The sequence below is a fragment of the Dromiciops gliroides genome, chromosome 5 (genome assembly GCF_019393635.1).
Source record: "Dromiciops gliroides isolate mDroGli1 chromosome 5, mDroGli1.pri, whole genome shotgun sequence".
Lineage (NCBI taxonomy): Eukaryota > Metazoa > Chordata > Mammalia > Microbiotheria > Microbiotheriidae > Dromiciops > Dromiciops gliroides.
The window spans coordinates 198,748,459-198,763,247 of NC_057865.1; the positions used below are offsets into that span (position 1 = coordinate 198,748,459).

At 43.7% G+C, this 14,789-nt stretch overlaps 1 protein-coding gene across 4 annotated transcripts in view; it reads right to left on the reverse strand.

Moving 5' to 3' along the window:
- Positions 1–216: 216 nt before the first annotated feature.
- The window catches only part of TSPAN9 (tetraspanin 9), a 263,849-nt gene continuing 249,276 nt past the window's right edge, over positions 217–14,789 (reverse strand). For all 4 annotated transcript variants that reach the window (XM_043968600.1, XM_043968602.1, XM_043968599.1 and 1 more), the window contains 6 exons: positions 12,182–12,373; positions 11,585–11,659; positions 10,977–11,078; positions 9,658–9,789; positions 8,925–9,008; positions 217–5,852 (listed from right to left, as the gene is read on the reverse strand). In XM_043968600.1, coding sequence (XP_043824535.1) covers positions 5,781–5,852; positions 8,925–9,008; positions 9,658–9,789; positions 10,977–11,078; positions 11,585–11,659; positions 12,182–12,373 — 657 coding nt within the window. In that variant the 3' untranslated portion in view covers positions 217–5,780. The remainder of the gene's footprint in view (positions 5,853–8,924; positions 9,009–9,657; positions 9,790–10,976; positions 11,079–11,584; positions 11,660–12,181; positions 12,374–14,789) is intronic.

Here is a 14,789-nt window from a genome sequence, read left to right on the forward strand (position 1 = left end):
TCATTTCTTCTGATATACCAAGTAGGCACATGCTTTGGTACAAGGAGGGGCTGCATATTCATACATTTACACATGAATAGCTTGTGTCACTGTATTGGGAGAAGCATGTACCCACGGAACCCTTACCCTGTGGCACCCTGTGGCACGAGGTAGGAGATACAAGCATCGTCCAAAGAGTTGAGAGGGATTAGAATAATAGGAACACAGACACATCTCTTTAGTTTAAGATTATTTATTTCTGTAAGTCAAGCTGATACAAAATCCCCAGTACAAAGGCTCAGGTAGGTATTGCATAGAAAGAGCTGAGCACCAAGGGTCATATAGGAGCCCCAGGGTAGATGCAGGAGCAGAATGAAGAGTACAAAAGAGCCTGGAAGAAATCAGACTGGAGGGAGCTCCCTTTTGGACATCAGGTAGCAGGAGTCTCTGCCCCATGGTCTAATCTCAATCTGGGTTTATGAGGCTGCTCCTTAAAAAAACACACAGAACTGAAAGGGGCTCTCTGAATTCTTATACACCTAGTACCCCTTTTTCTCTTTCAGAATCCTTCAAACAGGACTCAACCGAGGCATTTGAGTTGGTGCTTTTATCACTACCTGTTACTCCTCTAGTGACATCTTGAAATACCTCATCATGGTAGAAGGTGACCCAAGGCTCTCAAAGGCTATGCTAGCAAAGCAGAAGCACAGGCAGGTCCTAGCCATGTGGAAAGGCCCCAAGTATGGGCCCAGTAATGGATCGTTTATCAGTTGTCCAGAGACCAGCCTGCTTAAATGGGGAGAAAGGCTCAGCATGAGAAAGCTGACCAAAAAGTAATACATTATTTGGCCACAGCAGTCTATGAAACTGCCCGGTAAAGCAGAGAGGTGTTGAGGTTTGCACGGTGGAAGGCGTGCCTATGCCTTGAACACATAGGTCCTTAAAAAAAGTTCCCCAAGCTGCTCTGCAGTCATGACACCATGCCCCTCCCTTCCCAGGGATGCGGAGAAGTTTGCACATCATCATCATGACAGTGACAGCCTGACAACTGAAGGAGGTCCCGATGGTATCTCCTCCTCCCTCTGAAACCTCCCCACAAGACCAGGCTCTTCCTGCAGTGCCCAGGCTAGAAGGTGGATGGCTAGCCTGCTCCAGGTGTATCCCAATGTGCTCACCATACTCTGTAAGAGTGGCCCAGGCTTTCCAATTCTGCTCTGGGGTTCAGCCCATTTGGTTTGAACTCCACGGGCCCACCAAACCACTACAGCTAGATTTGATCCTCTCCTGTGAAGAAGAAACTCCATAACAAAATATACACTGGGCTAAATTCAGTGAAAACACAGGGTACTCTAAAGAAGGAAATTCCCCAGAGAATAGGGACCACCGCCTATGGGAGGAGTTTTTAGCACTCAGAGAGAGGTCAAGAAATATGAAGCCATGTGGGGAACACACTGTGCTTACTTTTGACTCAAATTATCCATTTTTATTTAAAAACATGCTAAAAATGTGGCATTAAATAACAAAAGCCGGGCAGGAAGGAGGAAAAGCACAGACAGACCATTGCAAGCAGAAAAGTGCATTCGAAACCAACAAGCCTATTTTCCCTTACTGCCCCCATGGGAAGGTTAGGGGGATTTGGAGAGGGTGGGAGGTGGGAGCCATCTATCACCCAATACCTCTTTAGAAAACTCCTGCAAGTTGAAGTGAGGTGGTAAGGAGGCTGGGGTTCCTCACCTTGAGGAATATTGCTTTGTTGTGCACAGAAGGGAAGAAGGAATGGGGAGGAGACTGAATGAGAAGCAGAGAGAGGATGGAATCAGGAGGCCAAGGGGCACACCACTTTCCCTCCTGTTGCTGCATCCCTGTGTGTTAGCACCTCCACCCAAGGGTGGTCGGGGGACAAGAGAGGGGAAAACACATCAGTTCGTTTAAGCCACTAGTACTTCAGAGGTCCAAGATGAGGCCAAAATAGGCTGTAGAAGTGGAGGTCAAAATCCAGGGTGAAGTGAGATGTGTTTTAGGTTAGAGGCTGGCAACTGTTCAAAAGATAGCAGCCCACCTGGGGAATGGAGGGGAGTGCCAAAGGCAGGGGGCTCTGAGCAGTGGCTCTTCTAGCAGTGGCTGAACAACTCAAGCCAGTGGCAAGAAGGAGATATGATGGTGAAATGAGTGCCCTAGACTGCCAAACCCCTGTTCTAAAGAGTCCCTTTTGAATCTTTTTCCCCATCTTTGTGTCCCCTTCCTGGCCCGCTTCTGTATAAGGGATACAACTGAAATAAAGCTGAAATGTTTTGGTGAAACATTAGTACTACATTAGGCCTAAAATTCCCTCTGGGACCTTCTGAAATCACTTATTCCTCTGGGTTATTTAAACTCAAATACTACTGACTAACGCATTTATCACGAGTCGGGGGAGAAGCATGTTGGGGGGCAGTGCTGAGTTTGTAAATGCCACCATCAGAGTCAACTCACATCTTTGGCAAAGGAAATTAGGTGTTCATTTCAAACCATCCCACAGAATGACAAGTGAAGGAGCATCACCGACCTCAGATGGGGCTGATGTGACTACTGGTTCTGTGGGGCAGGCAGCGTGAAACAGCGATGAGAACACCTATCCAAAGGGAATCTGCTCTAATGTGGACTCAGTAAAATGGCTGAACAGCCGTGCTTAGGGAGACTTCAATGGGCTGAACACAACAAAGGGAGAAAGCAGACAGGAAAGAAGTAGAGAGAGTGACTGTGGCTGCTGACAAACCAGAAAAAGGCCCATGGCACCTCCCAGAAAAAAAAAATCAGTCTTCCAGGAGGCCCAGTGCCACTACTGCTCTACGCATTCTTGCTGCTCAAGTTAATACAAATTAAAAACTGCATTGATAGGCACAAATAAACCCATCCCATGCCAAAAACTTAAGATACACCAGATCCAACCCTGTGCATCAAAAACCAGTTCACCAAAATCTCTCTTCTGCGCCATCTCTCACCAGGTTGGATGAGTCACTTAAGCAGGTAGCTGAAGCTTCTTACCAGGAAAAAAAAGGCCAAAAAAGCTAGTAATGGAGGTATGAAGGGGAGTAGGAATGGGGACAGGGGGGAGGGAGGGAACAAGGGGAGACGGAAGTGTACAAGGAGAGAGGGAAGGAGACAGAGAGGGGTGGGCACAGGTAGAAAAGGGGAAAGGTAGACAGGGGAAGGGGACAGATGGAAAGTGAAGGGAATAAGGGGAAAGAATAAAAAATTTTAAAAGACAAACATGAAGGAATCAGACCTTGCCATTCTTGGTTTCATGGTGAGGAAGTTATCTCTCTAATAGCAGCATCTTTTATCATTGCCATGGTATTTTGTCCTAAAGAGGAAACGACTCCTACACTCCACCTTTGAGAGACCCCTTCACCACTAACCCTGGCAAGCAAATTGGGGTGGGGGGAAAGAGAGAGGGAAAGGAAGGAAGCTTTGGCCAAACCAGAACATTTGCACTCCTGGTCCCAATTTTTATGAAGTTTAAAGTAAACCAATGGTCGAGGATTTGTTGGTTATGCCAGCATTTCTCAGGTAATAAAAAGGAAATATAGATGGAAACTGGGTCACTGACCTGGCCCTAGCACATGAGCCAATGAGGAGCTCAGCACATAAGAGCTCTCTTCTGTGGGATTCCCAGACTTTTCCCAGGGTTGGTTAGTAGAACCAACAAAGAGGGCTTGGGGGATGGGGGCAATTTGTGTTTTGTTGAGGATGATTTTTTTTTTTGGGCAAGGCAATGAGGGTTAAGTGACTTGCCCAGGGTCACACAGCTAGTAAGCGTCAAGTGTCTGAGGCTGGATTTGAACTCAGGTCCTCCTGAATCCAAGGCCAGTGCTTTATCCACTGTACCACCTAGCTGCCCCGAGGACAAATTTTCCACTATCTCCTTTTCATATTTGCATACACTATGAATTGAGTTTTACTCTTCTGAGTTGTTTTTAATTTACTGGATGTACATGGGTTTCTTTCATGTTTTATTTTGTATTAATTCCTCCTTGATTAGAGATAGGGAATGGAGAATGTGTCCTAGGATTATGTTGGAACATTATCACTCCATTCTACAACCCACAGGAGGGAGACTAGATTTCTGATAATGTCAAGCACTGGAGATCTCCCAAGAAATAGGATGATACCCCAGGCCTTGGGGGAGTAAATCACCCAGCCATCTCTCTGGGGATCCAAAGGTATATTTGGGTCCTGGGGGAGCAGATTCTGAATCTGGGCCTCATGTTCATTTGTCAAGTGAGGAAATTGTCCTAGACAATCTCTGAGATCCCTTCTAACAACTCCATCTGTCCTTTCCTTTGTGAAAAGCAGCAATATGTGAGAAATGCAGCATTCGAACTACCGAGGTATATGATCAAGAGTTCTAACAGGAATGTCTGGGGGGAAAAAAGGGAGGTCTGGGGAATTTGATGTGGGAATGACCGAATGGAGTGAAGGGAGAATCTCCCATGCCAAAGATGGTTGGGAGGGAAGGATAAAAAAAGACAAAGACAAAAAAAAAAAACCCAGCAGCAGATAAATCCTAGCTCAGGCCTAATTCCTGGTAAAGAGATTAGCAAGAAATACTGCAAGCTCCCTTATTATCTGATTATTATTATACCCCTCCCCAACCCCCTGTTCCCACCCAACTCACACCCCTATTGGTTCTATCTTCCATTGGCACTGGTACTGGATCCTCTTTGCCTCTTGCTTGACCCCTGAACCTGCTTCACTTCACAAAAGCCAAAATACTGGGAGCAAAGGACTCTGAGCTCCAGAGGAAAGTCTTTGAGAGGGTCATGGACCCTCCTGTCTAGCCCCTCACAGAGGTGGAGGAACTGAGCCAAGTCCTAGCTTTCTCGGCACAGCCAGTTAATCTCATCCTCTCTATACTGCCCCCAAAAATCTAGTACATGTCTACCAAGGTCCTCCCAAGTGTTGCACAGTGTTTTTTTGCACAGATGAATGCCCTCCCACCCATCACTACCCCCCAACAAAAAAACCAAAAAAGTCAAAGAAACCAATATAGTAAAAAGTTACAAGATCAGAAAGCTAATCCTAAAGGTATTTGGGGAATACTGATCCCAAATGATCAAAATCAGGATAAAATAAAATGATAAAAAAAGATACATCATAGGGTACAAAATGCCTCAGAAAGAACATTGCCTGGGGCCCCTTACTTAAAATTGTTGGGCCTCCCTGGCCCTCCCTCCCATTAAGTCTTCCAGATCTCTGGACCAGAGGTGGGGGCGAGGTGTGGCTATAAACAGAAACAGAAGAGGCTGTGTCCCTTGAAAGGGGACAAGGAAGCGAAGAGGAAGAAGCCCCCAGCAAGGACTAGAGTCGGTCTCCTCCTCCCAATCCTCTTCCCCTATGGGTCAGGCAAAGTGTCAGTGCGTAGAAGAAGGGCAGGAGGGAAAGGAGAGCTAAGGAGGGATTAGTGTCATATTGGAGTTTGCTCTTTTAGCATCTCCCATCACTCTACCTCATCCTCTCCCCATCCCTCCATCTTCTTTGGCAAAGAAACAGATGTGGATGCAGAAAAGTCCCACCCCCCACCCCCAACACACACACACACAACTTCCCACCTCCTGAGGTTTCCTTCCCACTCTCCCTACCCACCCTGCCCACCCAACAAAGAAGTCTATGGATGATTCGGAAAGGGTGGGAACATTGATCTGCTGAACAGGGTTGGGTTATGCATAGGAAGGGATGGCAGTCTGATGTTCAGGAGGCTACAAAAGCACAATTCTTCCCTGGTGTAGAGAGAGGATGGATGGCACTCCCAGCCAGTTGGCTTAGGCATCATATTTTTTACCAGTTCGGTGAATATGCTGGAAAAGTGTCATGGAGAAGGCCATGCCTAGAATCTAAAAGACAAAATGGAGGAAAACATGAGATGAGAAGCACCCATTACAAGCAAGGGTCATAACATTTCACACTGTATACCAAGATAAGGTCAATGGTAAGGGTATATGATTTAGACAGGAAGGTTGTTATCATAAGCAAATTAAGAGAGCTTGGAAAAAAAATCTACCTGTCGGATCTATGGATAAGGGAAGAGTCTATGACCAAACAAGAGATAGAGAGGATCATGGTAAATAAAATGGATAATTTTGATTACATGAAATTAAAAAGCTTTTGCACAAACAAAACCAATGCAGCCAAAATTAAAATGAAAGCAGGAAACTGAGGGAAAATCTTTTTACAGCAAGTTTCTCCAATAAAGATCTCATTTTTCAAATATAGAGAATTATACCACCTTTTTAAAAATAAGAGCCATACCCCAATTGATAAATGTTCAAAGGATATAAACAGAAAGTTTGTAAAAGAAAAAATCAAAGTTATCAAGTCTATGAAAAAATGCTCTAAATCACCATTGATTAGAGAAATGCACAAATTAAAACAACACTGAGGTACCACCTCACACCTCTCAGATTGGCTAATGACAGAAAAGGGAAATGACCAATGCTGAAAGGACACACTTCCTGAAAAATAGATATCCTAATGCACTGTTGGTGGCAATGGGAACTAGTTCAACCATTCTGGAGAACAATTTGAAACTATGCCCAAAGGGCTATAAAACTGCATACTCTTTGACCCAGCAATACCATTACTCGGTCTGAATCCCAAAAAGAGTAAAAGGAAAAAAAAAAGAAAAGGACCCATATGTACAAAAAATATTTAAAGCGGCTCTTTTTGTAGTAGCAAAGAACTGGAAATTGAGAGAATGACCAACAATTGTTGAATGGCTGAACAATGATTACTGAATATTACTGTGCTATAAGAAATGACATGGGGAATGGTTTCAGAAAAACCTGGAAAGACTTATATGAACTGAAGCAAAATGAAGTGAACAACCAAGAGACTATTGTACATAGTAACAGCAAGAGTGCAATGATGATAAAATTAAGGAGACTTTCTGTAATTTCTCATGTCAATGGCCTGATCCTGAATCATTCTCATAAGCCCCTCTGACATGATATAGACATGTGCCTAATATGTCTTTAGTGACATAATGTTGGTTGAGTTTATGAGGATGTTGCTCATGGAGTGACTTTTGTTTCTATTCTTGAATCTTAAGGCTAAACCACTTTCAGTTACAATGGACAAATTCAATGGCATATATCTGTTGTCAGCTTTTACTACTGCTTTATGAAGTAAGGTCTGTTTGTTTGAGAAGTATTTCTGTAACTATTTTAAGATCAGTTTATCATGTACTCTGAGAATATCAATCCTTTTCTTCCTTTTTGGGCAAGGAAGAGCCTGGTCTTTTGTTAACATTATAGATTTCTGTCTGGATACCTTCTAGATCCATTGTCATCCATTTTACCACACCAAAAGCATATGTTAAGATTGGTATCGTGTAAGTGTTAGTAGTTCTAAATGTGTACTTCCTATTAAGTTTTGACTTCACCTCTCTATGTCAGTCTCTTAATTCATTCAGCTTCCTTCTCCTTAAGAGTCTTATAATACTCAATGACTCTCATCTGGAGAACCAAGGAACATTAAAACAATGCCTACCATTGGTTCAATTTCTGGATTCAAACTTAAAGCTTTCAGTCTCTATTCTTCCTTAAAGTACATTAAGAATTTTACATATGTTGAGTCCAAATGACATTTTGTTATCATTGGGTAAAGTTTCCACAAGATGAAGTATCCATTTAATAGGTTTTTCAGTGAAGCCATATATAGGCAAGTGATTAATTTTATTTTTTAAGTGAGGCAATTGGGGTTAAGTGACTTGCCCAGGGTCACACAGCTAGTAAGTGTTAAGTGTCTGAGGCTGGATTTGAACTCAGGTCCTCCTGACTCCAGGGCCGGTGCTCTATCCACTGCGCCATCTAGCTGCCCCAAGTGATTAATTTTGTTTGGTGTAATCTGCTATTTGACTTGAAAGTCAAACTCTGTGTTGTTCGGGAGGGATGATAATGGATTTAATACTGATTATAACTCTCCAGAAGATGTCACCTTTTGTATCAATTGTCCTTGTTGTGTTGGTGGCATGTTTTAAACAGAAAAAAGTCTAGCATTTTCACTACTTTCAGTTTCATTTATTTGCAGTATATGACTAAATGTCATGAGTGTGGAACTGAATCAAAGGCTTTGTGATAATCAATAAAAGAGGTAAAAATTTTATGGCACTTTCGGATGTCTTGTTCAATAATCACTGAATTGATAATGAGTTGCTCTTTATACCCTTGAGACTTTTTGGCACAACTTTTTTGCTCCTGAATCAAGATATTGATTTTCTCAAAGTGTTTATAGATTTTTTGAGAGATACAAAGTTGTGAAAGCTTTGTATAAAGTACATAAACATGTAATTGGAGGGGTCACTGGTGTTCTCATCTTTTGGTAATGGCTTTTGTTAAGAATGATGGGATCAAGGTTTACATCAAGGAGAATGCTGATAAACTTATTAGTAATTTCATGCCCACTGTAAAGTGTCTGGGTAAATATAATGCCATTGTCATCATCATCATCTTCTTCCTCCTCCATAATAATAATCATTCAGACCTACAGCTTAATGTTAGGATTACATAGGCACTATTGCTATCTGTTAATGTGTATCTGAAATACAGGCATTGTTTTGGTTTTTTTAGAGATTAAAGTTTGGAAAGGAACATTCTAAAATAAATGGGAAGCAGGGGCAGCTAGGTGGCACAGTGCACAGTGGCTTAAAGTGGATAAAGCAGTAGATAAAGCACCGGCCCTAGATTCAGGAGAGCCTGAGTTCAAATCTGGCCTCAGATACTTGACACTTACTAGCTGCGTGACCTTGGGCAAGTCACTTAACCCTCATTGCCCCACAAAAAAAAATAAAATAAAATAAAATAAATGGGAAGAAAAGACAGCCAATACCCCATAAATCTATTGTGCTCTCCAACCCTAGGATGGAATGGGTGAGGTGGGGAGGGGGAGCAAGATAACCTATACCATACCTGCATGATGAGAATGCACATCCCCACTGTGCCCAAAACATGCTTGTTGTCATCAAACCATGTCTTTACCTTCTCGTAACAGCCCTAAGGAGAAAGGTCCAGATGGGGTCAGGTTACATCAGCTGCCAGCTCTCCCACCTCATATCCTTTTTCCCTGACCCTTCTGCTTTTTCTTTTGCTATCTCCCTCAGTCTCTTCTTATACTCCACTCCCACCCTGCTCCAAGGACAATATCCCAGAATGTTATTGCTGGAAAGGACCTCATAAATTATCTAGTTTATAGATAAGGAAAGTGAGACCAGAGAGAGATGGGGTGGTTTTCTACAGGTTGCACAGTTTGCTGAGTGGAAGAGTTGGGAATAAAAAGCAGGTGATCACCCTTTCTGCTATAATGCTTGACAGTGAAGACTCTACTATACTGTACTTGGCTCCATGCCCAGGCCTGACTTAGTTCTCTCACACTTTCTTGAACAACATTATTTCCTTTGGTGTCTAGCCTGACTCTTCTAACCTCAGGCCAGGCCCATGTGATCTGCCCTCTACTTACCTGAACCTGGTGCCAGGCTCAGATGGGCTGCAAGAGGGAACCTGAGGCTAAATGGGACCAGTCACTGGTTTCCTTCTCACCTTAATGCCTCAGTCCTCCCCCACTATTCAGATATGAGCTAGATTCACCCAGTGGTTCCAAGGAGGAAGGCTTGGTATGGTCTGACTTCTAGTTTTCCACACTTACTGTTTTCCACACAAGGGTGGTAGAGTTGCGCCCACAGTCCTGGGAATTCTCCATGCAACAGCGGTCAGGAACTGTATTCTCTCCCAGCACAGGAAACCAGTCTGTGAAGTCAGTGACACCACAACACCGCATCTACCGAGAGGGAAGGAGAGTAGAGGGAAGTTAGAAGATACTGTCTCCTATTTTTTTCTTCCTCTCAGGGATGTTATCTTTCAGGCTACCACAAATGAATGCATAGGCGCTCAGGCCCTAGACAAGACAAATCCCCATTTCTTCCCCTTTCCAGACCACAGTTTGCCCCATCTGAGAAATACAGTGATCTCACTGATCTCCTTCCTACAGATAGGAGGATGAAATTAGTCATGTCCATAACAAGGCACTAAGATCTTCAAAGCTTGACCTAGAGAAGAGGTGGGTGAGGTTCCTTCCCCTTTGGCATAATCTCTTCTTGATTATCTGTGTGCACATAATGTGCTTTGTGGATTAAACGTGGTAAATTTGTAATACTTGCACAGCTTTCCCTTGAAGCCACCCCTCCCCCATGTTTCCAGGCTATCTGAAAGTGGGCACGCTCAAGGAATGCCAAGGATAGTTCTCCATCTTAGTCTAAGCCCACTATAATAAGGAAAGTCAATCTACTGCAAGTACACATCCCATCATAGATGCATTCCAAAACCACAAAAATCACTTAGAGCAGAATCACAGGATATCTATATTGGAAGGGAATTCAGAGGGCATATCTTCCAACCCATATCTACTCCATATTTGGAATCCTCTAGTGAGGCAAAGCCCATCCCCTCCACTTTTACATAGACCTCTTTTTAGGAAGTTTATCCTCAAATCGAACCAGAATTTGTCTCTTTTCAACTTTCCTCCACTGTTCCTGGACCAATCTCTTTGACCAAGCTGAACAAATTGCCTTTTTTACATTTCAATGCTTCAAAAACTCCAAATATAAAGGCCCAGCTTCCCATCTGGATTATCTGGGGCCCTGATGCTATCCTGATCATCTCATCAGCAAAGACTATCCACTGGGGCCTCCTGATACACCTTTGTATAGCTTAGTCCAGCTTCATTCCCAACAACCCCCTGCTCTCTGGTTCCTCAATCCTAGTTATACTTGTAGACTCCTTCATCCAGGCAGGGACAGGCTCCACAAAGTGGACCCTTAGACAACCTGCCCAAGGACAATGTTTTCCTTCTTGTTAAAATGCCGAAAGTGCGATCTGCTTCCCAAACAACGACACAAATGTCTTGCACCCCCATGGTAGCCCCCCACGCCTCCCAGATCTTCCAGCTTCCCTGGCTTCTAGCATCACCTCAGCTTGAATGATGTTCCAGGCATTCTTCAGTCCCACATTATTCTCTGTGTTATACAAGAGCAGGCCTTCTTTCAGATCCTTCTTGGCATTATCATTGACCTGTGAGGGGCAGGGAAGAGACCACGGGTGAATGTCACAAGAATGTCACAACCCAAGTAGGAAGGCGTGAAGCTGAGTCCGGGCCTAGTCACAAATTTTCTGTGTGATCTTGGGTACATGGCTTATAGAGTCTGGAGAAGGAAAATATCTTAGATGATCCTCTAGCCCACACTCCTTATTTGACGGGTAAGTATCCTGAGGCCCCAAAGGTTAAAGTAACTTGCCCAAAAGTCACGCAGGTAGAAAGATGGAAGAGGCAAGATTCAAACACACACACTCTGATTCCAAATCCAGTGTGCTGTCCACCAGGCAAGGCTGCCCCAGCTGTATTTTGGGGACCTCAGTTTCCTCCTCTAAAAATGAAGGATTTAGACTAGACTTCTAAAGGCCCTTCTAGCTCTCACACCCTATAGTTTTAAAGGACCCTAGTTGTTTGGGTTCTTTTAAGGCCCTTTGGAGGGGAAAACTAAGACCCAACCTACCACACTCTTGTCCCAACAGCTCACCTTGTCCATGTAGACAAAAAACAGGATGAGTAAGATCAGCTCTGCCAGGAGAATGACCAGCAGGACGATGAAAAACTAGAGAGAGGGGAAAAAGAAAAGTTGTTACATGACCTCTGGGAACAAAAACACAAATGGGGATCACAATGCAAAGGAGTAAGGAGGGCCAGCATGAGGGCAGGACTGCTGAGAGGAGAATGGTACTCTCTAATCCTGGGAATGATCTTGGCAATATGGGGGAACTGGAGGCACGCACAACAGATAGGGGCCAGATGGCAGAAACCAATTTGGAGGAAATGGTGGAATAAACAGGAAGAGCTATCCAATCCAGGAAGGATCAGGGAGTGGACTGGATACAATATTCCAGAAGTACCTTTCTTGGAATCAGATATAACCCCTACCCAAATACACACAGATACATGTGTGTACACATGTGTGTGTGTGTATATACATACACAAATATATGTGTGTATATATATGTATATTTATACACATACATACACAAATATATGTGTGTATATATATGTATATTTATACACACACATATAAACCCCAAAGTCGAAAGCAAAGGATGGAGAGAAGGGGGGTAAACATACTTACACTGAGAAGGAGACACTTGTTTTCCTTGATGGCCCCCAGACAGCCCAGGAAGCCAGTCACCATGACAATAGTGCCGATAGCAATGACCAGGTTGGCTGCTGACAGTGAGGGGAAACTGGGGGAAAAGGTGGCGAAGTTTCCCTGGGAGACAGAAAGCCAGATGCCCACCCCTAACAGTCCGCAACCACACAGCTGGGAAGAACAAAAGAAAGAGAAAGACACTGTTAGAGAAATAAAAAAATAAAGACTGCCACCATTCCCCTCTGCCACCAGGTGCCACTTTTACTGGTCTCTGGAACTCTAAGCAAAATCTACTACCTGTAGACAACTTTTGACTACAAGCCCAGGAAATAGGGAAGGGCAAGGATATATCTACAGAACTAACAAAAGCAGGGGCAGCTAGGTGGCGCAGTGGATAAAGCACCGGCTCTGGAGTCAGGAGTACCTGAGTTCAAACCCGGCCTCAGACACTTGACACTTACTAGCTGTGTGACCCTGGGCAAGTCACTTAACCCCCATTGCCCCGCAAAAAAACAAAACAAACAAAACAAACAAAAACAGAACTAACAAAAGCAACAATTTGCCTTTCTATGCTATTTTAAAGCTTACAAAGCATTCTCCTCATAGCAACCCTGTGAGGTGGGTTAGTATATTATCATCCCCATTTTACAGATGAGGAAATTGAGCTTAGAAAGGTGAAGTCACTTACACAGTCATACAACTTAGTTAAATGTCAGAGCTAGGATTTGAACTCAGCTCCACTGGCTCCAAGTCCAGTATGTTTTTTAATACCCTATCACTCACTAAATATTCAAGATGCTTGGATTCTAGTCAAAATGCCCCCAATCCCATTCATCCATGGTGAAATAGCTGATAAATCACCTAACCTTGTTTTGCCTAATTTTCTAAATATATAAAATGGGATAGTAGCATTATAATTATGGGGATAATAGTCCAGAAAAAGTGTTAAAAATAAAATTAAAAGACTAGAAAGAGAGGAGCTAAAGTAAGGTACAGAGCTGGGAGGCAAAGACTGATTTCTGGATAACTCTGGTGGCTAGCTGATGCACTGGACAGGATATTCAATCAATGCAGTGACAATTAATATAACTAAACCAGGACAGCCTGAAAACTGATTCTTCTGAAATGCTCTTCTGAGGCTGCCACTGCTATCAATTTCACCCTAAAAGGATTTGCTAGGTCTCTATTTCATGGAATCACAGAATTTCAGAGTGCAAAGGGACATGAGGCTACTTAGTCCAACCCACATCCAAACAAAAACTCCCTCTACAACATACCTGATAAGTAACCATCTATTTTCTACATAGAGGCCTCCAGGGTAAGAGAGCTCAATTGGCAGGTGCGAATCACTGACAGATCTGCTGCCTCTAAGACACAGACTCATCATCACAGAGTAATTTTGGGACAGAGGCAATTGTGCCCAGACTGGGGAAATACTCTTGGGAAAATGCACAGCACATGCTCTCCTGGATGCTTCTCCAGAACTCAGGCCACGCCAGCAGGAAACACAAGATGGGGAGGAGGGAGCATACATGAAGGAAAACATCTGGGTAACCCAAGGGATCACAGCTGAGTGACCCTACTACTGGGAAAGTAGTATCTGATTCCCCTCCCACCTTGAACTTGATCAATCAGCCTATGCAACATGGAAAGTCCCCACACGAGCCATAGTTACACTGACTTTCCCCAGTCAAACACTAGTGGGACAGCCCCAAAATGGGTGGAGATGCCCAGGGTAACTTATAGGCATAAATGGCCAAACTCCTGCTCCCATTGGTTTCGCCATGATGCCTTTCCTCACTATGCCAACACCTTAAAAGGTAGCCTAGGGGGCAGGTAGGTGGTACAGTGGATAAAGCACCAGCCCTAGATTCAGGAGGACCTGAGTTCAAATCTGGCCTCAAACACTTGACACTTACTAGCTGTGTGACCCTGGACAAGTCACTTAACCCTTATTGCCCCCCCCCCAAATAGCCTATTCAATTGTCAATCACTCTGAACAAAACATCTGTCCCCTCCCCCATAATTTCTACCTTGTTTTCCCTTCTTATCACAGTTTTAGTCTCTTGTCCTTTCCCTTCTCAAGCCACATAGAATAAATCTACCACTTTTCCACAGCTATCTGAAGATGGCAATCAGTGACTTCTATGAGCGAAACAGCTTTCCACTTTCTTGAATCTTTTGGGGGGGGGGGGATAAACCTCTCACCAGGACACATTCTAGTTTGTCAATGTCCCTCTTAATGTGAGACTGGTTCAGATCAGATCAATTTCCTTTAGGGCTGACCAAAAACTTCCTCTTAAAATGAGGGGCCTAGAAATGCATGCAGCACTGCAGTTATAGTCAGGCACAACATAAGATCAACACAGGGGGAGACATCTTGTGCTTCTCCCAACACCTCTTGGGAAGGAGTTGTTTTATTTTATTTTTTAGCAGCCTAACAGTTATTTGTGAAAGGAGAGGAAAGCTGTATGTCATGTGTACAGTAAGGGGTCCAAGCTTCACTTATCTCACTACCCATATCCATGTCTAGTTTTGCCAAGAAGAAAGGAGGAGACAAGTCACAGGGAGTTCTCGAACTAACCAG